Raw genomic sequence first — 23,381 nt, 5'->3', positions numbered from 1 at the left:
TATATATATATATATATATATAACATTAGAATATTTTGCAAGTAATATATTTGTTTTAGTAATTAATTTTGTCATTTTCATGCATTAATGTGGTCCGAACTGTAACATCCTAAAATATTTGACGTTACATAGCACTACGTTTTCACGTTAAAACCTGAGGGTTTGAAGGTTCAAATTATGCATAACTGCACATCAAAAAGTGCATTTCATGACATTTCTACATTTGATTACAATTCCCATATTTGGCTGGTAACATGTGACTGTTCAAAATAACTCGAAATAACAACTAGTTTAATCAGTAGGCATACGTGTCATGTTGGCGAAAAAGTATGTAGCTATAAAACTCGTGGAGTCTGTGAGGTTGCCCCTTGTTGGATTTGCCGTGATGGGTGCTGAGTGGGTGTTGAGCGCACAGTACGGTGTTAGATGTCACAGATGGTGGGTTTTCGGATGATGAGAGATCAGTGTCAGGTTTGGGAATGGTGGTGTGCCCACAGAATGGAGAATCTTCACCTGCCTGCCCCCATTTCTCTCTACAACTCGAACCCTCTGCTTCACCTTCCAGCAGCCCACGCTAACCTAAATCATCCCCCACCTGCGACTGCTGTCCACTCGTTTCTCTTGCTCTCTGACTTCACTAAATGCAGAACCAGAGGCGCACATATACGCAAATAAACATGACCACACCGCGCCTCACAGTTGCCTTTTTCACACTCTGCCTCTCGCTATCTTCCGCACCCCCTCATCTCCTCCCACCTCATCTCTGTTCCTCTGTTCCTTCTTGTCTGTTTTACATCTGTCTGCTGTGCTCCTCGCTGCTCAGCTTCCGTCTCCATCCTTCTTTCCCACTTCTGGGCTTGTGGTCTGGACAGAGGTGTCTCTTCGTGTCAGGAGGCCGCCCCCTTTGCTGCAGAGTCGTCAGTGATACTCTGTCACTCGAGCTCTCTTTCTCTGTTTCCACCTGCTGTGACCTCAGAGTGCTCAAAGCTCGTCACGGCTGTGGGCGGGATAGCCGTGGGGTAAAAAGAGGCAGACTCCTGAGAGTGAGAGTGTGGGCGGAGGTGCACACACCAGCACTCGTGTGGGCAGTTGTGCTCTTGTAGGCTGATGTGTCAGTGGCATTTCTGGTGATGCTGCTGGGTGAAATCTGCAAGTGCACTGCATGCTGCTTGCTTTTCTGACTTGGCTTTGTATTAATGCTGCCTTTAAATGCACCTCGGTCAGGCGTTCATTATTACATCATGCGTTTCAGTCCAACATATGACTTGGAAGCAGTGTAAACAAAACAAAGGAATTGTATTGTGACCAGTAATGCAAAATTCGAAATATACATTTATATCACTTATTTATATGTGGTATCACAACTAAAGTTGAAGTAAATCATGCACAATGGCTTAGATTGTCAAGTATTGTTTAGTCTAAAAATTACTGTAAAATTAATTAAATTACTAAAATTATGATATATCAATTTATTTATTTTTTATATTATGATATATAATATATTTATCTTGTATATATGTATATATTTTGCATAAATTACCAGTATTACAATAATTTACTGTAAAAAGTACAAGAAATACTATATTATGTTCCAAGTTCTTTGTAATGTACTCGTTATATATACATTAAATGTGTATATAAATATGTTTATTTTTGCATAAATTACCAACATTACAATAATGTACTGTAAAAAGTACAAAATACTATATTATATTAAAGTGAAAGTAAATTTGTTTAAATCATCAAACAAATGGCAATACAGCGAAATGAATAAACACATTCATTTTAAAATAATATTAAATTTTAATTCATTTTAAAATGTTATTATTTGTAATAGTATTTATTTATTCATTCATATTTTGCAGAACTGTGGTAAGCATGCTTTTTCTCATGTTAAAAAAAAAAAAATCTAAAACTGTCAATGCTGCCACTACTGCTCTCAAAAATCAATTTATTAAAATCATAACAATGTTTCGACCCTAAGGTCTTCGTCAGGCAAACAACAACAAAAAAATCTAAAAAACAAGTTGTGTCACAAGTGTGTCAGCTAGCTTTAAACAAACTGGCCTGGTTTTCGTTCTCGTGCCGGTTTCATTTTCTTATCCCTCTTCCCCTTTCCTCTTCATTCACAGACTCTCGATATCTTCTGCTCTGTTTTGACACGAATTACATCTAGGATTAATATGATGATATGTTTTTTAAGGTGCACACTGCAACTTTGAACGTATGTTTTGTGTCCACAGTTCCCCGGGAACAGCTGCTGCAGACTGAGGAATATGATCTGAATGTGGTGCGTCTTTGCTTCCAAGTTTTCCTGCAAGATGAGACCGGGATGTACAACACCACGCTGCCTCCCATCATCTCCAACCCCATCTATGACAACAGTGAGTTCACAACAAATAAAAAGCACACTCTGTCATTTCTGCTCGGCAGAGTCGAAAACTGTTTGTTTGACTGCATAACAACACTGACACAGACTTATTTAGCTTTTTGATGAGTGGCAGAACTGTATTGTATTTGCTGCTGCTAGTCATACAGCGTCACAAGGGATGGTAGGGCAAATCTTGAAATAGAATACAATATTTATTACTATGTTATATTTTTATTACGGTGTTTTTTTATTATTGCCTTTAGTTTCTTGATACAAATAAAGTAAAAATTATTACAGTATTTACTGTAATGATTTTTATGAGAGTATAAAAATAAGTAATAAATAAATATTTTTGAGTAATGTAAATTTCAATCCACTACATAAAAAACAAGCTAAATTTGATATTTATTATTAGCTAAAAAAGTTTGTAGATTTTTAATATAATTTTCCAGTATAGAACTTATTTGTTCTGTATCATGTTCTATAAATTATAATCAATGAAAATTAGCAAAAATTAGTCTGAGTCTGTAGTTTGAAACTATTTAATGTTAATAATTACCTGTGTAATACTCGCTATTGGTATCTATTATATCTTATAGTGTTTTGTTTTTGATTGAGGAAAAACGTGTTATAGCGATACCCTTCAGAACACAACCATTTGGCAACAATTTTGACTGATTTACTGATGCAAGTCTCTGCCGCCACAGAGCATGAAGCTGTGGCAATGCATTGCTTAGGTGACAGATCTGTCAGTGGCCACATCCCACACTACAGGAAGTGAGCATGGTCCATTTCAACACTTCCTCACGTGATGTTGCTGTACAGCGCGAGCAGAACAGCAGTGCTTGCAGAGTGTTTTTGTGTGGTGGTTGTATGATGCTAAATAAGTCAGCGGATTAAAAATAAAAGCTCAGGCCATGACTTGGTTAAACCCTTTCATCTGCTTGTAGATGCTGATTCTCAAGTATTTCATGTTGTTCTCATGACAATGCAGTAAAACTAGCCATAAGACGTTCTTTGCCATCACAGAAATCAGTCTCGTACAACCCAGAAAAGAGGAAGCAATAAACCACCCCGCCCTTACTTTGTAAATCATGACAGGTTTGGCTGCTTTTTCAGTCTCAGGACATAATGTTTGCAAGTGTGGCTGTGCCTGCAGATACTCTGATAAAGTCAAAGAATGTGAAAAATGATTTCCTACTGCTCATAGCAGTGCATGTCTGTGTTTCAAGTTTGTTAAGATTTTCTAATCTTCAATCTCAATGGCCTGTGCTTGTTTCAGGGGCCCCAAATACAGCCGAACTGCGAATCTGCCGGGTGAACAAGAACAGCGGCAGTGTGAAGGGAGGTGATGAGATTTTCCTCCTCTGCGATAAAGTGCAGAAAGGTACGGGAACATTTTAATTATTTTGAAAAAAAAATTCAAAGTGTTATCGATTTTAGCCATTTTGCTGACTTAATCTAAAAGCAAAAGTTGAACTAGAGATCTGAAATTCATATTTGTATTTATTAAGTTATTTATTCAATCTCACATGTTCTTTTCTTTTATTCATCATCCATTTGTTTTATTTTATGGAAATTATCTATCCATCTTCCATTGCTAGTTTTTTTAAGCCATTCTTTTATTTAATACCATCACATTACCTTACTCTAGATGACATTGAGGTGAGGTTCTTCACTCAGACCTGGGAGGCCAAAGGCTTATTCTCTCAGGCAGACGTACACAGGCAAGTGGCCATAGTGTTCAAGACACCCGCCTACTATGACACCACCATCACAGCCCCTGTCACAGTGCGCATGCAGCTGCGCCGGCCCACAGACCAGGAGGTCAGTGAGCCCATGGAGTTCCGCTATCTGCCCGATGACAAAGGTAAAAGATCACCCTGCAGTGTTATGACACCCACATCATAGATTGTTTTGTTATGGGTCAATGATAAATAATCCACGGTAAAATATTTTTAAAATCTAGTTTAAAATGCATGTAGAAATGTACTTTATGTAGTCTCATTTGGTTTTGAAAAACTTTTATTCAAAATATCACATTTTTGGGCAGTCGCACCACATGACGTTTTACAACCTCTTTTAAAATTCTGACACACGCGAGTGTACACACCATAATTATTATTTTTTTTTAAATTATAAATATATTTTTCAAAGTAAAAAGTATTTATTTTACAAATATCTTTAAATTATTAATTACTTATTATTTCATAAGTACCTTTTTTTGAGGAGTTGCCCCTCAACCTGTACTAACCCTGCCTAGTTAAAAATAGGGCAACAGATATTGATATAATGTACCGTTTTATGTCACTTGATTTTGCCTAGTAGATTAGGCAGACAAACATGAGCATAATGTCTCTTTTCTTTTTCAGATCCATATGGCTGCCAAGAGAAGAAACGTAAAATTGAAAGCCAGATGAAATCCTTCTCTGGCTTCTCCCAAGGAGCCATGAGCTTCATGAACAGACCAAAAGCAGTGCCTTCGGCAGGTTTGATGAATCAGAGAATCAAAATGGGTAAGATGCACAACACTTTTCATGTAAACCATACTAAATAGCAATATAGCAAAATTTGCTATATGTATGTACTTATATACGTATTCTTTTTACAGAGCCAACAAATTATCGTCCATCAAACCATGGGGTGATGCGCCAAAATCCAACGGGCTATTATAACAAAGCCCCTCCATCCTGCCCCATGATGCCACCCCTAACAGAAACCCCACCATCAGGAACATACAGTCAAGCATGGCCCAATCCAATCGCCAACACCACCAGTAATGGAGTAGGCCTACAGCAGGTGAACCCAAGTCCCAGCATGCCCACCACAGGGGAAAGTGGAAACAGCCTTCCTCTACTGACCGCTAAGGATCTGGAGTTTCTTCAATCTAATGGCCCAACCAGCAGCCAGCCTCGACAGGACCAACCGAACCAGCAGGTCCAGCAATCCCAACAGCCACCTCAAAGGCAAGGAGTAGAAGGAGCCCATAACTGGTATAACTATGGCCACCAACAGCCTCAAAGCACCCAGAATGGGGCAACAGGCACTGGTGGGTCAATGGGAACAGGCTACTTGTATGCAGGCAACATAGATGATGATTTATTTCAAAACCTCATCGGCAATCATCAGCCAGTCCTACCACTGAAACAGGAAGCTCAAGGGTCGAGCAACATGGCTGTGCTGGGGCCCAGCTCGGACTGTGTGCAGTCCTTCACCGCGCTCCTGAACTCCACCACCCCCAATGGAAGTACCGCAGAGACCATGAGACAAATGGAAGCTGGTGGGCCCAATCAGAGGGTCTCGCAGATTTCCTACCCTGCCAGCAGCATGGGGCAGGAGAGCCATCTTGATTCTTTCGCCTGGCAGTACTTCCCTGAATAGAGTCGAATTCCATAAGTGTTCAAGATTTTGTTCTTTAAATGTAGGCTCTGATTCATGTTCACTGAATGTATTTTCTGAAAATCAGAAGGGCTCGTTGTCCTGGAAATACTGTAAGATGCTGCCACCAATTAGGTAAAGCAGTGAGATTTTATGATGGTCATGTTGGAGAAATTTGGGACCATTTGTCCACAAACGCTCAATTATGACAGATTAATTGTGTTCCTTAAAGTGGGAACTAGCAGGGAATTGTCCCTGGGTAATGGCTATGTCATTTTAAACATGCTTCTTATCCAAGGTTCTCAAATGTACTGTTCAAACAAGGGTTTTCTTTGGTTACTCAAAAGTGATATTATGGCTTTAGAAAACTAAGACCAACGTCTTGCTCTGTTTTTACTTTATTCAACATACACAAGCTTTTACATTGCATTTTCTATGGGTTTTTGTATTTTTATAAAATTAAAGTTTATACTGCTGAACATGGATTTTGTGATTTCATGTATGTAATGTTTGATACATTCTGAGCTGATTTGTGGCAACATTACTGATATGTGGAGGTGACCAATGTTTGTTTTCATTCATACTGGTAATTTGAATGCATCATTTGTTTCTGTTTCACATTCTAAAGTACAGGTAAATAAAGGATTAAACTCTCTAATTTGGTGTACATATGTCTTTTCATATAACATTCAATTATAAGAATGAAGAGGAGACTTTGGATGCGGATACTGGATGTCTGGCTTTCATATTTCTGAACCCGTTGACATATGCTCCTAACAGTGAGAATATGAAAACCAGTGAACCAGTCATTGTGTCATTCAAGTGGTTTCAACACCCAACAGGGTTATATATAATGCTTAGAAACACATTATTGTTATGCTGCTGAGTTACTCAATCGATTTTGAAACTTTGGAATTTTTTACTTCCTAATGAAATTTTTTGATTCACTTTTTTCAACAATTTGGAAATATACTATTTTACTTTTTGTTTCTCTTTTCGTGTCATTTCAATACTGGACTATTTTAAAATGATGATCATTTTTTATATTTTGCATATACAGGGATATTGCATTCGCCATCAGTTAAACAAACTGCATTAATAATCCATTAGAAATGACCTACATGGGTAAAATCACTATAAATTACCAACACCCTCCTGAGATAGAAGTTATATGACTCTGTAAAATATAAACTACCATTCAAAAGTTTTGAGTAGATAATTTTTTTTCTGAAAGAAGATTCTTGCGCTCACTAAAGCTGCATTTATTTGAACAAAAATACAGTAAAACCAGTAATATTGTGAGTATGAAAATAACTCTTTTGTAGTTAAATATATTTTCAACTGTAATTTATTCCTGTGATCGCTACTCGAGTAACATTATTATTTCTTATATTATTAATGTTGAAAACCGTTTTACTGCTTAATATTTTTGTGAAAAGCATAATAATTTTTCCAGATTCTATGATAGATAGAAAGTTCAAAATAGCTAATTACAAATACAAATGTCTTTACTGTCACTTGATCACTTAAATGCTGAATAAAATTATTAATTAAAAAATAATACAAATAACAAAAATAAAAATAAAAATAAAAAAGTCTTCCTGATCGGATACCTCAGAACAAGTACATTTTAGGTCAAAATGTCAAATTTCACACAGTTTACACAGTTTAGAGATACAATCAGTTTTAAAGAATCTAGTAGAAACAGCCCAGAATGGATGATGCAACATCTATGACCTCTCAAGTCTGATGTTCAGTTGCTTCCCATCTGTCAAGTATACTATCGGCAGAAACTCTATACATGTTTCATACACAATACACAGAGATCATAATGGACTTCTCACGAATGTTAGCTTCATTTGGCAGCCTTCAGCATTAATAAAAGCCAAACCATTGAATTATGTTCATTCAACAGTGTGATTAATACATTAAAGGAATAGTTTGCCCAAAAATGAAAATACTCACCCTCATGCCATCCAAAATGTAGATGAGTTTGTTTCTTCATCAGAACAGATTTGGAGAAATTTAGCATTGCTTCACTTGCTCACCAATGGTTCCTCTGCAGTAATTTGGTGCCGTCAGAATGAGAGTCCAAACAGCTGATAAAAACATCATGATCCACAAGTAATCAACATGACTCCAGTCCATCAATTAACATCTTGTGAAGCAAAAAGCTGCATGTTTGGAAGAAACAAATCACTTCTGGCTAAAATATCAATACCAAAGAACAATAATGCGACAGTGAAAAAGTCCATCTCCTGTTGTCCACTCACAACAAAATACACCAACATAATTGTTTAGAATTGTTTTGGACTGTTTTTTTCCTGTTGTTTCTCTCCTGATGCAGACAAGACAACTTTTTACTGGAGAAAGCAATATTATGGTAACAGAACTATAGTCCGAAGCAAAGTTTTTCAGTTAAAAACATCGCTTTTAATTCTACTTTATCTATGAATCTTCTTTTTTATAAAAAAAAAAAAAAACACTGGCTTTCCATTTTTTCTGTTCTATCTACTTGTTTTTCTTTGTGTGTGTGTATATATACCTTGCTACGTGTACTGCGTTAGGCTAACCGAGACTTGTCATTTGCACTTATATATTGTTGCTCTTTTGTTAGTTTTGACTGCTTTTATTGTCCTCATTTGTAAGTCGCTTTGGATAAAAGCGTCTGCTAAATGACTAAATGCAAATGTAAATGTAAATGTATTTATTTATTACAAACACGCAGCTTGCAGATTACTTAAATTACTTGTGAATTATTATGCCGTTTTTATCAATTGTTTGAACTCATTTCTGAGGGCTTCCATTCATTGCAGTGTATCTCCAAATCTGTTCTCATCTATATCTTGGATGGTCTGAGGGAAAGTTTTCAGAATTTTCTTTTCAAGCGTCAAAGAAAATGCTTTTGAAAAAAAAACAGGAACAATAGGCCTTCAAGCCAACAGTGTGAGTCATTCATTTTTTAGGTAAACATTTATAGTAAAGATGCCAGTACATGGATTTTTTTAGCAATCTTTTTCTATATTCTGATAAAGCTCACGACATTTCTTGAAATTGTGTGGTTTATAGCCAGTATGAACTAGAGCTGCTTTCCCCAAAGACGTCAGTACCTGTGAATACAGGACACACTTGAAGACAGACTCTTCTTATGGTCTTATCTGGAAGATATGCCGTTTAAAATCGTGGCTTCCTGTCTGTCTGTCTGTCAGTAGCAAACCACAATGCAGCTCCTAAACAGAAACAACAGTTCATACACAGGGACAGCGCAAGCATTACTTTGGGATTTTAGTAAGTTGCATTTCATTAGAAAAAGTTGTCAGTTATGCATGTTAATGAGGGCAAAGGTAACAGGTTAATGACTCAATAGAGTTCCTTTGATCATATCAGATCATAAGTCCTGATGTTGTCATAACTACCATCATGAGGTAATAATCGCACAGATCTTGGTGGAAAAAAACTTGTCAGTGAATAAAATAAGTGACATTTGTTTCTTTTACCTGGAACTAATGAAGAAGATGAAAATAAAAACCACTCACAGTTTAACAACAACTAATATTTGCACATCATACTGATCAAAAATAAGCAGCGATTCTGGAATTGGGATAAAACATTGGGATAAAACAAAAAATTGTGACCACAGTGATGCAGTTGCTGTGTAATCCTAATATACTCCTACTTATTTTCCAGTATATGCATTGTCATATCTATAAGTGCTTCTGTGTTTAACATGAGTTAGATTTCTGACCTGGCTCCTAGCCAAAGCATATAAGCCTTTATCACAATACCATTACATGTTACCAGCATTCAACACTGTGCTGAAAAGGGATTCCTTAGTCTTTTGTCATTTGTGTGTCTACATTAGAATGATACATGTTCGGTCAGAGCATTTCTGCCCTGGAACAAAGCCAGGGCAAAATACAACAGAGCCAAACTTCTTAGTTCCAGTCAAGCTCCTCCCCCTGTCCTCCGTCACGAGCACACACACACACACAAACACACATCGTTGCGTGGTGGGAAATGGATGACACGCCTCACAGAACTGCCTTTTCTTGTGCACTGCTCTCACCCGGAGAATGAGGAAGTTCACAAGGAAAGATCACATTACAGTCTAATAATGTACTGTGTTCATGAATGGTGATTGAATGAAAGCTGCAATGCCAAGCTTTGCTATCTGGCGCCGGTGAGAGACAGTGATTTCTTTGCTATAAAGAAAGGCAATTCAGAAAAGGACTGATAAAAATTTTCCCAAAAAACAAAAAGGTAGACAGCATGTTAACAGAAAGTTGAGTGGAAGGAAAAAGTGTGGAAGAGAAAAGATGCACAACCAACCGAGAGAACCGCAGCCTTATGATTTTTGTTAAATGTGAGCGAAAATCATCACAATTAAAAGAACCAAAGACTTAAACTACTTCAGTCTGTGTGCATTGAATGTATTTAATACACGAGTTTCACAATTTGAGTTGAATTACTGAAATAAATGAACTTTTCCACGACATTCTAATTTATTGAGATGCACCTGTACTAAAATTTGAAAATAAAGTTGAAAATTAAAAGGATTATTGGAGTATATTTAATAAGAAAATACTAGGCCTACTTCAAAACTGCATGATCGGCCGGTCTTGATTTTTTATACCCTTACCAAAAAGTAGTATACTTCAAGTTTATTTTAGTAAGTATACTTAAGTAAGGTTCAAGTATATTTTTAAGTATACTTTATGTAGTAAGTATACAAATATCAGTGTACTAGTAGTATACTTGTAAGTGTACTATTTCAATACTCCTTGGGACTAAATTGGCCCACTTTCTAGTATATAAAAGTATACTTTAAGTATAACAGTAGTAAACTTTGAGTACACAACTAGTTTACATCAAAATGTTTAGTTTGTACTGCAACTATACTAAAAGTGAACTTATAGGTATACTGATAGTTTACTAATTAAATAATTGTAGCGTTTTTAGTACACTTTGAAGTATAGTCTCAGTAAACTACTAGTTTAGTAGTTTTATACTGCAAGTATACTCATAAGTTTTCTTTAAGTGAACTTTACACCATACTTTAAGTATACTACTATGTCCCTATTTAGGTATTAATTCGTATATATTTTGTTACATGAATATCTGAACATACAAAACATCAAAAGAACAGGGTATCTGCTTGTAAACAAAAACATTTTATTCTAGCTTCATGCATTCTTTTTTTAAACACTTGAATGTGGATAAGTTTCATAAATAAAAAATAAAGAAATAAACAACATTTTGAACAAAAAGCTGAAAAAAGACCATGAATTGGATTCAGAATGATAATCAAAACGTAGATAAAGTCGATCAACACCCCAAAGCTTGACAGTTATTATTACCTCTTCATTGGTCGACATTTTATTCCATAATGTTACATAGTTTTGATACTGTTTTATGTCTGATGATCATGTTAGAATACATGTGGAAGGATTTGTTGTTTCGGTTTCTTCTTCACTTGTGTTTTTTGGAAATTCTGTACAGAAGATGTGTACTAGCGCCCCCTACCGTATAACAATGAAAACACGGATTCTAGAAGCACAATTATAGCTAAAATATATTTAGTATAAGTCAAGTATACTTAAATGTCATTTTAAGTATATTTCTGAGAAGTACATAAAGCCCATTTCTGAGAAGTACATGAAAAGTAGACTAAAAGTATACTTTCCTATTTTTAGTTTAAAAGCACACTTGAATAAACTTATTTTTTGTAAGGGTAACCATTATTTTTTTATGATATACCAGTACAGCATGTGTATGTGCCCGTTTATAATAGATAATAAATAATTCATTTCCACAGAGCTGTAATTACTTAGATGCTTGTTCGCGAAACAGTGGTTATGTAGTAAATGTTAATATTATTTAGGGAAGTTTAAATTAGATCTTTTAAGGCTGCTTTATTTCATTCATGTAATTCCATAGTGCCAAGCTTAAACTGCAAATCAAGAATTTATGTAATGCATCTCATTTGTGCATTAATAGCTCCTTCAGACGCAGCGATGTAATTGCTGATGTGTGAGCAAAAATTGTGTAATTGTCCAATTATGTAAAAATAAGGAAAATCGGTAAAACCGATTATCGGTCAATCTCTATAGTTTAATTCAATGTGTTACTTGCCTTTCTTTGTTATTATTTGTCAAATTGACTAGCAATTTCTTAGTGAAAATTGCATTTGCACCAATTTTTTTCAGTGTAGAAACAATGTTTGAATCTGAAAATCTTACTTAACATGTTTTATATAAGCTACACAAAATTATTTGAGTAGCAGATGAAACACGCCACTTTCACAATATTCTGATCTAAAGGTCTAAAGCAAAGGTCACAAAGCCCATTCAGAATCGCTTCAGCAAGCAAATCTACCTTATACAACTGAGAATTCAAGGGTACTCATTAAACAGTTTTGCTTGGAGAAAGAGAGGCATGTATACGTGTCCTGAAGGTCTGTCTAATTACATATTGCATAATTACATATTTCAGTGTGTTTGACTGAAATGCTTACCTCATGTGCAATGAATCTCAGATTTCAGAGGGAAAATCCCTATAACCCTACAGAGAGACCTGCATTAGAACAGTCTGTGCTTGCAAATTATCTGACTCAGATCTGAGCTAAAATTGATACATACTGAAGTTATCACTATTCCATTCTTAAATTCCATTCATACTTAATGTATTTTCTTCATTCAGTGCCACACCTCCAAACACTTTCACTCTCATACACACTCTTATACTCACTTTGAAAACAGCATATAACACAAGTTAAAACACATGCAGAGAGACTTACAGTACATACTAGGTTACATACATCAGACATAACCAGAAAAGTTTACTCTGTGTGCTTTTGAGAGTGAAATAGCTTGGCAGACACTTTTGCAAAAAGCAACACAATCACATTTAGTGTAAAATACATCCAGTGTTACAAAATAATCAACAAAACAAAAGACATTAAATCTTTTACACATTAATTAATTGCATAAATTGGTTATAAAAACAACAATAATAGTAATATATTTATGTTTAATGAAATACTATAAAAATGTGTGAAATTAATGACCATTTTGATTTCAATTTAATGCTATTTTAATAAACATTTATTTATTTACTTATTTATTGATTAATTGGTTGAAATGATGATTTATGAAATAAATCTTTATGAAATAAAATCTTATATTAAAATGTAAAAAAAAATCTACTTTTATCTTAATTGAAGTAATTTAATTAGATTAATAAGATTACGATTTTATTAAAAAAGTGTAATACATCCAGTGTAATAAAATGAATGTCAAAACATAGTATATTAGTTTGTTTACAGCTGAATTAATTGCAGAAAATGGCTAAAATATGATGATGATGATGATGATGATGACGATGACAACAACAATAATAATAGTAATATCCATAAGCGAAATATTATGAAGAATATATTATGAAAGAAAAATATCATTTCTGTTGCAGTTTAATTAAAATATTGATTTATTTATTTATCATAACTATTTAGCTCTAGCTAAGCCTTGCCTTGTATTAAATACTTTAATTTTTATTTTTTTTGTACAGACAATATGTCCTGCCCCCATCTCCCTCTAGCTGTATCTGACCACTGAGCATCTACTCATACTATTGGTCAAACTCAACTGCGTCAGTCTGTGGGTTGGGGAGTGGGTTGGAGAGGGAGAAGGTGTTAACAGCTCAAAATGTCACCGTCGGCCCCGTACTCAACAAAACGACGGCCCCTCACTCTCCCACATGCTGTGACGTCTTCTGAAAACATACTCTTGAGCTCCACCTGTCATTATTGAACTAAGTCCCACACAATGACATCACAAGACCCCTTTCTAGCTCCGCTCATGACACATTTGAGGGGTACCAGGGGCAGAGAGACCTCAGGATTAACCACAAGATTTAAACACAACATAAACTCGATACTTTCACCAACTTGTACTGATAGTTTCAAGTCACATGCTTTACTTCTGCTTTTCAACAGAGCTCACCGTCAAAGAGGAACAACATTAATACCGTGTCTTTAAAAAGAACAGCATAGGGAACTTAGAAATTCTCTATCTTTATATTGTTATCTCATGCAAACACTAAAATATTTAAATATTATAAGGCGTGCTAAACACTGTGTTTCAGCTTGGTGTAATGTAGGTACACTCTCTAGAAGACTAAAATAAACTGAACTCCAGTGATGTTTTGATCTCGCGCTCAAACGCTTTAATTATTGAGGTCGAACGCTAACATTATCATTTGAGAACGAGCAGTGTGTTTGTGGTTCTGTCGTTCTCAGTGCTGTCATCACGGAAAAAATAAGTGGAAACGAAAACAACACTGAGACATTTCAAAACTGTCCGTATGTTTGAGTGCAAAGGGTTGAGGATGACCTCTGTTGGTCATGGGTTTACAGCACATCTGATTTACGCACTTCAACTCTGAGCTCGTACGCACATTACGCACCGGTGGTGCCGCCAACAGGCTCCTTCAGTGTCAACAGGCTGTAAGAAATGTAGCCTTCAACTTTTAATAGAAAGAAAAAATTTACAATTCTGTTAGGGGATTAAGGAAAATATTTAATCTGGTTCTCTGTTATTTATACAAAGAGGCCAAATTCCTACTTATAGATTTATTACATAAAACATTTTTTAAGTAGCCTAATTTTAACTTTAAGTAATATTTTTTTAATAAGATAAAATAATGATTTAATGCAAAGTATTTTGTGTATTAGTGTAAAGTATTCCTTTACTTTAAAGTTATTTTTTAGTTTTAAATGAAAAATATTTAATCTGATTCTCTGATGTTTATATAAAGAGGCCAAATTTCTATTTATAGACTTTAATCTTAATTAAAAGTCATTATTTTTATTTTAATAAGACAAATTCATGATTTAATACAAAGTATTGGGCCTATATGATATTAAAATCTATCCAGTGTAATAAAATGTCTATTTATGGTGTCAGGAGACAGACAAAGAGAGAGATTTATTTTTAAAAATTGTATTCAATTGTTGCTTTTTTGTTTATTTATTTTTTAGTGGTATTTTCTTTACTCTTTAGCTCCTTTATTTTGTACTGATATTTCATTTTATTTGTTCATTACTTATTTATTTATTTTACATTATTTAACATTTTACAATTTCTCATTGCATGCAAACACTATACACTATTCTATATGTGGCAGTAAAAATATATAGGTTTGTCATGTTTGAACAGACATTTCAGATGTTTCATGAACAGAATGTCATAACTGATGCATTTCCACAGTATTAACTTCATAAATCTGGAAATGTATGTATGTGTATTTATGTATGTACAGGTGCATCTCAATGAATTAGAATGTCGTGGAAAAAAATACTGTATTTTTGAAAAATGTGGGCCAAGGGAAGCATATAAAGGGAAAACAGTAAAGGTCCCAAAATGGATCCCTGGGGCACTCCACACAAGACAGGTGCAGCGGAAGTGAAAACATTTCCTAAATTTACAGAAAAAGTCCTGTTCTCGAGATACGAGGCAAACCACTTTAATGCAGTGCCTCGAATACTTACCACACATTCAAGCCGATCAAGAAGAATGCTATGGTCAATGGTGTCAAATGTACAATTCACTAAAAATGTTTTTTTTATTGGTCTTATGAAGTATTCTAATTTGTTGAGATAGTGAGTTGGTGGGTTTTTGTTAAATGTGAGCCAAAATCATCACAATTAAAAGAACCAAAGACTTAAACTACTTCAGTCTGTGTGCACTGAATGTATTTAATACACGAGTTTCACAATTTGAGTTGAATTACTGAAATAAATGATCTTTTCCACGACATTCTAATTTATTGAGATGCACCTGTATGTATGATTGATTGATTGATTGATTGATTGATTGTTTTTTTATCTGCATTAAATTAAACACAAAGTCAACACTGCTTTGCTGTGGTTTCTAATGCAATTTGTTATTGATATTTCCTAGTTTTCTCTCTCTCTCTCTCTCTCTCTCTCTCTCTCTCTATATATATATATACTTTATTTAATTTAATTCTACTTTTTATTACACAATTTCTCTTTGCAAATGGGTTTACTAATGGGTTTTATCATAGACTGTGATGATGTATTTCTGCAATAAATCAATTAGTAAATTTAGCTTTATTTGTATGTTATGCTATAGCATTAAATTACAAAAAAAGGTCAACACTGCTGTCATGAAGTCTCTAATATAGTTTCTGAGGGTGTACCTGATTATTTGACATATTTCCCTCCTCCCTGCCATAGTTTTCTCTCTCCCTCTCTCTCTTTTGAAAAGTCATGGGAATGCAAATGTTGAGCAAATGTAAATCCAAAAATTATATAGGCTATGCAATGGTCTACTGTTTACCTCTATAGATATATAGATAAAAGATATATATATTTACCCTGCTACAAACCCAAAAATGTGAAAAAAGTCCATAAAGCACATTGGAATGTAAATTGTATGATCTCATTCTGGATCTCCTTTTGGAGATCTTCCATTCATCAAAGTTTTGTTAAGCATACCTGAAACTGTTACTGACAGACTTTAGGACCCCTTGAAATTTACAGGCCGATGTGATGAAGCAGGGTTAAACTCTGCAGGAAGGGTGTAACCGAGTAAGAAGTATGTTCAAAAGTTAAGATTGTTCAGTTCAATATTCCCAATGACATCCTAACTGCATCCGGCACGGTTACTAGATACGCCCCTGGATCTATATATAACATACTAACTCAGAATCCTTATCTACTAACCATTATCATTTTGCTTGGGAAACAGCACATTTTTTAATTGAAAGAAATTAGGCTAGGAGGAAGTTGTTTGTAATACAGCCCCTGGACAAAGGCAGTTTATCTGAAAAAAGTGAAAAGTGGAAAAACTTCGGAAAACGTCTCCTAACATAACATGTTAAAAACTGACTCGAGGAGCACATGAAATGTCCTTCTCATTATTTCAAATGCTCATAAATCATATAGCAACCAGTCTTTACTTGTACTGTAGGCCATTCTGCCGAGGTGCTACTGTTCTTTATTAAGTTACAACTCTAGCCTTTAATGTAAATCAAATATTGACATTGTGCTTCAACGTTGCTCGTTTTGTCTGCACTTGTTCCACTTTTTGGGAATGCTGAGAATGAGATCCATAGTCCTGGAAAGCATATGTCATGCGCGAGCCCCCCTTGCCAGGAATCTGGATTTGGGAGTGGCACATACCAAATTTTAGGATTTGGCTCTTCCATACATGGTAAACTTCAATATAAGATGACGTAACGGTCCACCCCTAAACAAACATAGGAAATAAGCTCTTATCAGCACAGAGACCTGACATTATTCGCTCACTTCTGAGGAAGCTCCGCCCAGGTATGGTCTCTTCAACGTGAACGCCCTGTCCCGCTACAGTTACTCCAAACTGCAGAGTTCATAGCGCAGTTTACACTGTACTAGTTCAGTATACCCAGCCATTTAGGCGAAGTGTTGGAAGTATAATGCCTTTACGAGTTGTTTTACAAGGTCCCGGACCGTGGGGCTTCCGTCTGGTCGGGGGAAACGATTTCGAACAACCTCTGACTATCTCGAGGGTAAGGAATTAACTTTGGATTTGTTCATCATTTAGCACAGAGGTAAAATAGCTTTCATAGATATTACTAGGCCAACATATTATACTCCACAGACTGGTTAAACTTTATGAAAAACGCGTCACGCCTGTATACAGCAGCAGCATCCAACAGAAACGCACGTGAACGCGACCATATCGGTCTGAACTTCGGTGTCGCTATGTGTCGAGCACTTGGATTAAAATGCTCAGGCGTCAGTCTCGTAGAACAAATTAGCGAATAACTAGCTCTTCTTGACGCAAAATCAGGTTCTTTCGCAAACTAGTTCTGTAGGTGGTTCCATATGGTTTCGCAGATTAGTGTTCAGTCACCTAAGCTTATACTTTTCAACACATTACAAGTATTCATGGCATGAATGCATGTTATAATGTGACACTCAAGCGTGCGTTTCAAACTTGTACTTTCGACCGCAACAAGATGCCTGTCATCTCTTAAAGGGACATTCAGTGTTTTTGTTAACAAAGTTGTACACATAAAGAAATACTATATTATTAAAATGTTGTTCACTTGCATTAGTATAAGACTCCCGTCATCAGATTTCTAGAATAAGCTATTTTATTTTACATAGAGTGGGTCTCCCTTTCATGGGTGCCACCATGTTGAGATCACATGACCAATAGTAGTTTTTCATATATAGCACATCCTGCCAACACTCAATGTAAAAATGAAGGCCTGATCACACCAAGAACGATAACTATAATAAATATATTAGTGTCCACAACAATGCACAAAAATGTTCTGTTTATTGTAACTGCGTACTGCAGTTATGTCATCTGTGATTCTACTGATATCATTCCTCTGTGTCATTATCATTATAGTTGGGGTGTGGACTTTCCTGTTCTTATAGAATTAGACTGATTAATTAAACTTTATAGTTACAGTTATCAATATAGTTACAATCCTTCCTTGATGTGAAAGGCCCTGTAGTTATGGTTGGATCCAAGAGTGTCCAGAAAACAAACAAACGGTTTGTGTGAAGTGGAAGCAGTTCATAAACAAACTTTGTGCGTTCTAGTTGATATAAACCAATTGTACTATTGGGATGAATAAGATTCAGCTAAAATTAAATTAAAAACTTGCTGAGTGCAAGTTTAACCTAATGTTTTTCTCAGAAACAAGGTGCACACCCTGACACTTTATAGAGGAAGTCATTATGTACCAAGTAAAAGCCACACCAAAGAGAAGTTATTGTCAAAATTCTGCCATATTATTTTAAGTTTATATTTGGCCATGAAAAACCACACAATTTTAAAGCCTTTTAGGTTATGATGATGATGACCAGTTTTGACTTTTTCAGGTGACCCCAGGAAGCAAAGCGGCTCAAGCTGACCTTTGTTTGGGGGACATGATCCAGTCCATAGATGGAGAGTCAACAGAGAGCATGACTCACCTGGAAGCACAGAATAAAATCAAAGCTTGCTTGGAGGAAATGGTGCTTTCCATTGACAGGTGGCACATTACTTTGCAAAGGGGAACATGCAGTGGTTTGTCTGAATGTATTGTTAGCTGAGAGTATGTAGAGCGCCCAGAAAAGTGTGATATAATGAAAAATCTTCCAAAAACAAACAGAAATGTAGGCATTTATTAAATTCTTCGAGACATTGTAGACTTAATATTATCCATTAGGATGTTAAGCTATGACTCATTGATGACGTGGAAGATAATGGCATACAATGTAAATTGTTGCTGGGTCTAATTTTCAGTTCTTTTTTACTAAAGTCTGTCACAAGTCATTCTCACAATTTCAACATATCCTCATCTGTGTCAGTCAGCGTGATAAAGTCATGTTGGTGACAAGTCTAAATTAGCAGAATTTGCAACAACAGTGTTCAATATATGACAGACAACCCAATGTGTTTTTATGCCATGCAAACTTATGCAATACATGATCAGTACAATTGCATCAACTTGCCTGAAACTCTCACACTGGGCCCAGGCTTTTTTTTTTATTGTTGAGCCATGATGATTTTATATTTTTACTTTAATCATTTACTGATTCACTGTATGAAAGTTTTTATTTTTTTGCTTTTTGTAGATCAGAGTCGAAAATGTGGTCCCCACTGGTCACTGAAGAAGGAAAGACCAATCCATACAAGATGAATCTGGCCAATCAAGAAACACAGGTGCGTTTTAGCTCTGCTTATCTGGGAGCTGAGGGGTTTTTAAACGGACCCTTGATCATTTTCAATGAGCTTTAAAGACCTTCATAGTGCATGAGACTGTCATACATAACAGAACCATAGCCGCTAAACAAATAAAGGCACGGCACCATAGGCTGCCAAAGTGAAGTCATTGTTTATGTCCTAACAAGCTTTATCCATGGAGACCAGTAGGTTTATCAGCCAAAACCATGACGCAAGACCCACATCCTGCAGGCTATGTTGGAAATTTCGGGTCAGAATGTGAATGATCATAGGAAGTGTGTGGAGCTCGACTACATAGTTTGGGTGTTATAAATGTTTCCCAATTTAAGCAGAGAGAGAAACATAATAAGAAACAACTGTTAAATATGTTGTTAACAGAGGAAAGTTTCACAATGTCATAAAAACTTTAGTCATTAGTGTCGAAAAAAACTTTTCCGTGTCTGTTTTTTCCTGTTGTTACTGTAAATGGTCTTTTTTCACATCAACTTGGTTATAATATCTACAGTTATAAAATAAAAAAAAGTCATGATTGATTCTCAAACCTTTTTTCTGGTCTGAATAGTTATGTATTACTTCAATTCTTATGAAATATCTTATGTCTTTGGCTTTGCATTTGTGTCATTCCAAGTCTTTATGACTGTAATTCTTTTACTAGAAGAAAGTAAGTCATACAGGTTTGGAATGACATGAGGGTGAGTAAATTCTCAAAGAATTTTTGGGTGAAATAACCTCTTCTGTTTTATGAGGTTTGTACTCGTAATAGTACCTGCTCTTTTTTTCTGTAGGAGGTGAAACATATAGGCTCTGCTCATAACAGGAGCGCCATGCCTTTCAATTCTGGCAGTCCAAGGGTGGTCACCAACATGTACAATAACCCCTCTGGCCTGTATTCCTCTGAGAACATTAAGAGTTTTAACAGTGCAGTGGATGATGTCCAGACTTCTGCTGCCTCCAATGAAGCCAGTAGGAAGTAAGCATGATACACACTTCACTAACATACTTGACACAAAGATATGTGGTACAACTATCTTTCAGGGGGAAAAAAACAAAACAGGAAATGATATTACAGAGAGTCCTCTCGGTAACCTGCAGACCTTCATGACTGATAATGATAATGACACAACAAGGCAAGGCTAGTTCAGAGTGTAACTCCCCAAAAATGTATTAATTAATAATATAATTATATATTTTTATTAAAAAATGCTTTTTAATGAAATATAGACTATTATTCAAAAACCTGGGGTCGAGAAAATGTTTTTTTTTTTTTTTTTGGAAGAAGTCTCTTATGTTCACCAAAGCTGCAAAAATATAATAGAAGTGAATATTATTACAATTTAAAATAAGTGTTTTCTGTTTTGTTTTGTGTTTTAATGTAATTTATTTCTGGGAAAACAAAGGCGAGTTTTCAGCAGCTATAACTCCAGCTTTCATTGTCACATCATCCTTTGGAAATCATTTTCATATGCTCAAGAAACATTTCTTGAATAAAAAGTTGTTCTGATTTTACTTTTTTTTATATAATGTTTTTATGCAAACCTTGATACATTGTTCAATATTCTTTGAGTAGAAGTTCAAAACAACAGCAATTTTTTTTTTATAAGTACATGCATTATATTTAAACTTTTCTTGAAAATGTAGTTTTTCAAAAGTTTTCTAAAATGTGTTTTTTTTTTTTTTTTACTTATCATGAACAATTATGCATCATTATGTGCTACACTCATTCCAGTTCTGTGTTGTATTAGTATAGTTATTTGAATTTATGTCTGTCAGGGATGAAACTAGTCAGTTGGCATTGAGTTTAATAATATAATGCTTTTGAGATAACATTGTTTGTCTTGTGGCTGTCATCAGTGTGACCTTTTGCATGTTTTATAGCCCAGATCCCTGTGGACCTGTCCAGCCAAAGCCTGCGTTAGCTGCAGACTCTGAGGTGTACAAAATGCTGCAGGAGAATCAAGAATCCAATGAGCCTCCTCGCCAGTCTGCCTCTTTTAAAGTTCTACAGGAGATCCTGGAAACTGGTATAATTTCATACACGCCTTGTATACCGTACTACATTGTGTCTGAATTACCCATAGGTCACCAGGCCTCAGCTTCTGTTGACAAAATGGTTGTCTGTGATTCTGGTCATTCGTAATCATCAGTTTCTAAAGCCATGCCTGTGGCTACAGCAGTGAAACACATTTTGCGTCCGATTTTTGGGCCTATAAAAGAAAGCCTTAGCATTAAATGGATTTCTGTGCCTTTGTGTCAGGTGATACAGATAAACCCTCAGGCTTCAAAAGTGTCAAGGCTCCCAGCACAAAAATTGGAGCCTCGGTTGGGAATCCTGAAAAGCTCTCTCTTTGTGACAAATGTGGTTCAGGGATTGTGTAAGTTTCACTTTTTTGGTTTATCTTTCTAGGAAAAGTTTCAAAGAAATGCATCTTAGAACAGTTGCATGGACTTTGCTGTATAGTGCAGTTGTGGCCATCTAGTGGAACATTTTGGAACTCAATCTTTTTATAATAGCTGTGGATTTTGCTCTCTGTTAATTATTTCACTATAATTGTAGGATTTTTTTGCAAACATGTGTTCCTAAATAACTTTTTTCTCTTTATGTGGTTATAAAGAGGAATGATGGTCAAACTTCGAGATAAGCTTCGCCACCCAGAATGCTACGTCTGCACAGACTGCGGGATCAATCTTAAGCAAAAAGGACACTTTTTTGTTGAGGACAAGATTTACTGTGAGAAACACGCACGTGAGCGTGTCACTCCTCCAGAGGGTTATGATGTCGTCACCGTTTTTCCAAAATAGAATGTTTCCCGGGTTCTACTATAAAACTGCACATTCCCTTATGTGGGGAATTCCTTTGGAAATCTGTAACGCTTTATTTGGATAGTCTTCCAGTGGGGCTGCTTTGTTGCCAATATGAATGTTTGTGAAAACTCTTACATACTCAGAAGTGCATAGATATAAATGGACTTTGGCAACAGTAATCAGGAAATTGTGATTAGACATCACCTGAATATGTGAATATAGAGTTTATCCCTTATCATACATTCCAATGTCTTCTTCATTCCATGCATTTATCTCATTGTATAAAAGGCTCAATTTATTGGTGCTAGGGTATCTTAAGACCACTTATTGCATTTGCAGATTTTCATAAGTTTTAAACTGATCATTGAAATGTATGTAATCATGGTTGTATTCCCCACGCACACCAGTATGTAAAAACTATTCCATGTTTATATATTCTTTTGGATTCTCCATACTCCATATTTTTGTATGAAAATAACATGTTCAGCCTTGCTAGAAAAATAAAATGTTGCATATCCATTGTTAAATTTCTGTATGGTTTATTTCTTCGCAAAATCTTGTAGTTTTTTTTTTTTTTTAGTTTTTTTAGGAATGTTTATTATTTTGAATCATGCTGGCCTTTCAATAAAAGCCTTTCTGCAAATCCTTATAACAGAATAAATTACAAAATACTCTAGTGTTGTATTGTAAGCATCAACCCACTCCTACTTCAGTCAGAGTACAGTATAGTTGTTTTGAAGCTGTAATAAGTCTTGTAAAAGTAAACCTAATTACTCATTATTTGAAGAATATAGTAGTTGACCAACATAGCTAATTAACATTTGCATTACATTACAACATACATATGCAATACATGAACACCAAGCTAAATGATAATGGGTAAAATAATCTAGAACTCCTTGTGTTATTGTTAAAGAAAATTTTAAGCTATGTGTGTGTGTGTGTGTGTGTGTGTGTGTGTGTGTGTGTATACAGTAGTCAGCATTTGAAGTGGATATAAGTTCCTAAGACAAGAACGCTTTTAGGTTTTAGGACAACTTTGATGAAAGGTTTTGATCCACTTCAAATGTTGACTATTG

The 23,381-nt window shown here is 35.4% G+C and overlaps 2 protein-coding genes and 1 long non-coding RNA gene across 3 annotated transcripts in view; 2 read left to right on the top strand and 1 right to left on the bottom strand.

The window, feature by feature from the left end:
• The window catches only part of LOC107726948 (proto-oncogene c-Rel-like), a 10,822-nt gene extending 4,418 nt beyond the window's left edge, over nt 1–6,404 (top strand). Inside the window, exons 6-10 of the mRNA XM_016536648.1 lie at nt 2,244–2,384; nt 3,654–3,758; nt 4,026–4,241; nt 4,744–4,887; nt 4,983–6,404. Of these exons, the coding sequence (XP_016392134.1) occupies nt 2,244–2,384; nt 3,654–3,758; nt 4,026–4,241; nt 4,744–4,887; nt 4,983–5,752 (1,376 nt within the window). The 3' untranslated portion in view covers nt 5,753–6,404. The remainder of the gene's footprint in view (nt 1–2,243; nt 2,385–3,653; nt 3,759–4,025; nt 4,242–4,743; nt 4,888–4,982) is intronic.
• The window catches only part of LOC107726949 (uncharacterized), a 17,606-nt gene extending 9,496 nt beyond the window's left edge, over nt 1–8,110 (bottom strand). Inside the window, exon 1 of the long non-coding RNA XR_001638310.1 lies at nt 8,099–8,110. This is a non-coding gene — a long non-coding RNA (uncharacterized LOC107726949). The remainder of the gene's footprint in view (nt 1–8,098) is intronic.
• Nucleotides 8,111–17,066: 8,956 nt separating this feature from the next.
• On the top strand, nt 17,067–22,829 carry LOC107726967 (PDZ and LIM domain protein 1-like). The gene is made up of 7 exons (XM_016536678.1): nt 17,067–17,320; nt 18,654–18,805; nt 19,392–19,479; nt 20,286–20,470; nt 21,376–21,521; nt 21,755–21,872; nt 22,113–22,829. The coding sequence occupies exons 1-7, from the start codon at nt 17,228–17,230 to the stop codon at nt 22,297–22,299; spliced, it is 969 nt and encodes a 322-aa protein (XP_016392164.1). The 5' UTR covers nt 17,067–17,227; the 3' UTR covers nt 22,300–22,829.
• The last annotated feature ends 552 nt before the right edge of the window (nt 22,830–23,381 follow it).

This window comes from Sinocyclocheilus rhinocerous, unplaced genomic scaffold (genome assembly GCF_001515625.1).
Source record: "Sinocyclocheilus rhinocerous isolate Xijiao unplaced genomic scaffold, SAMN03320098_v1.1 scaffold1868, whole genome shotgun sequence".
Lineage (NCBI taxonomy): Eukaryota > Metazoa > Chordata > Actinopteri > Cypriniformes > Cyprinidae > Sinocyclocheilus > Sinocyclocheilus rhinocerous.
The sequence above is the reverse complement of the archived record's forward strand: the minus strand, read 5'-3'. Positions and strand labels throughout refer to the sequence as shown.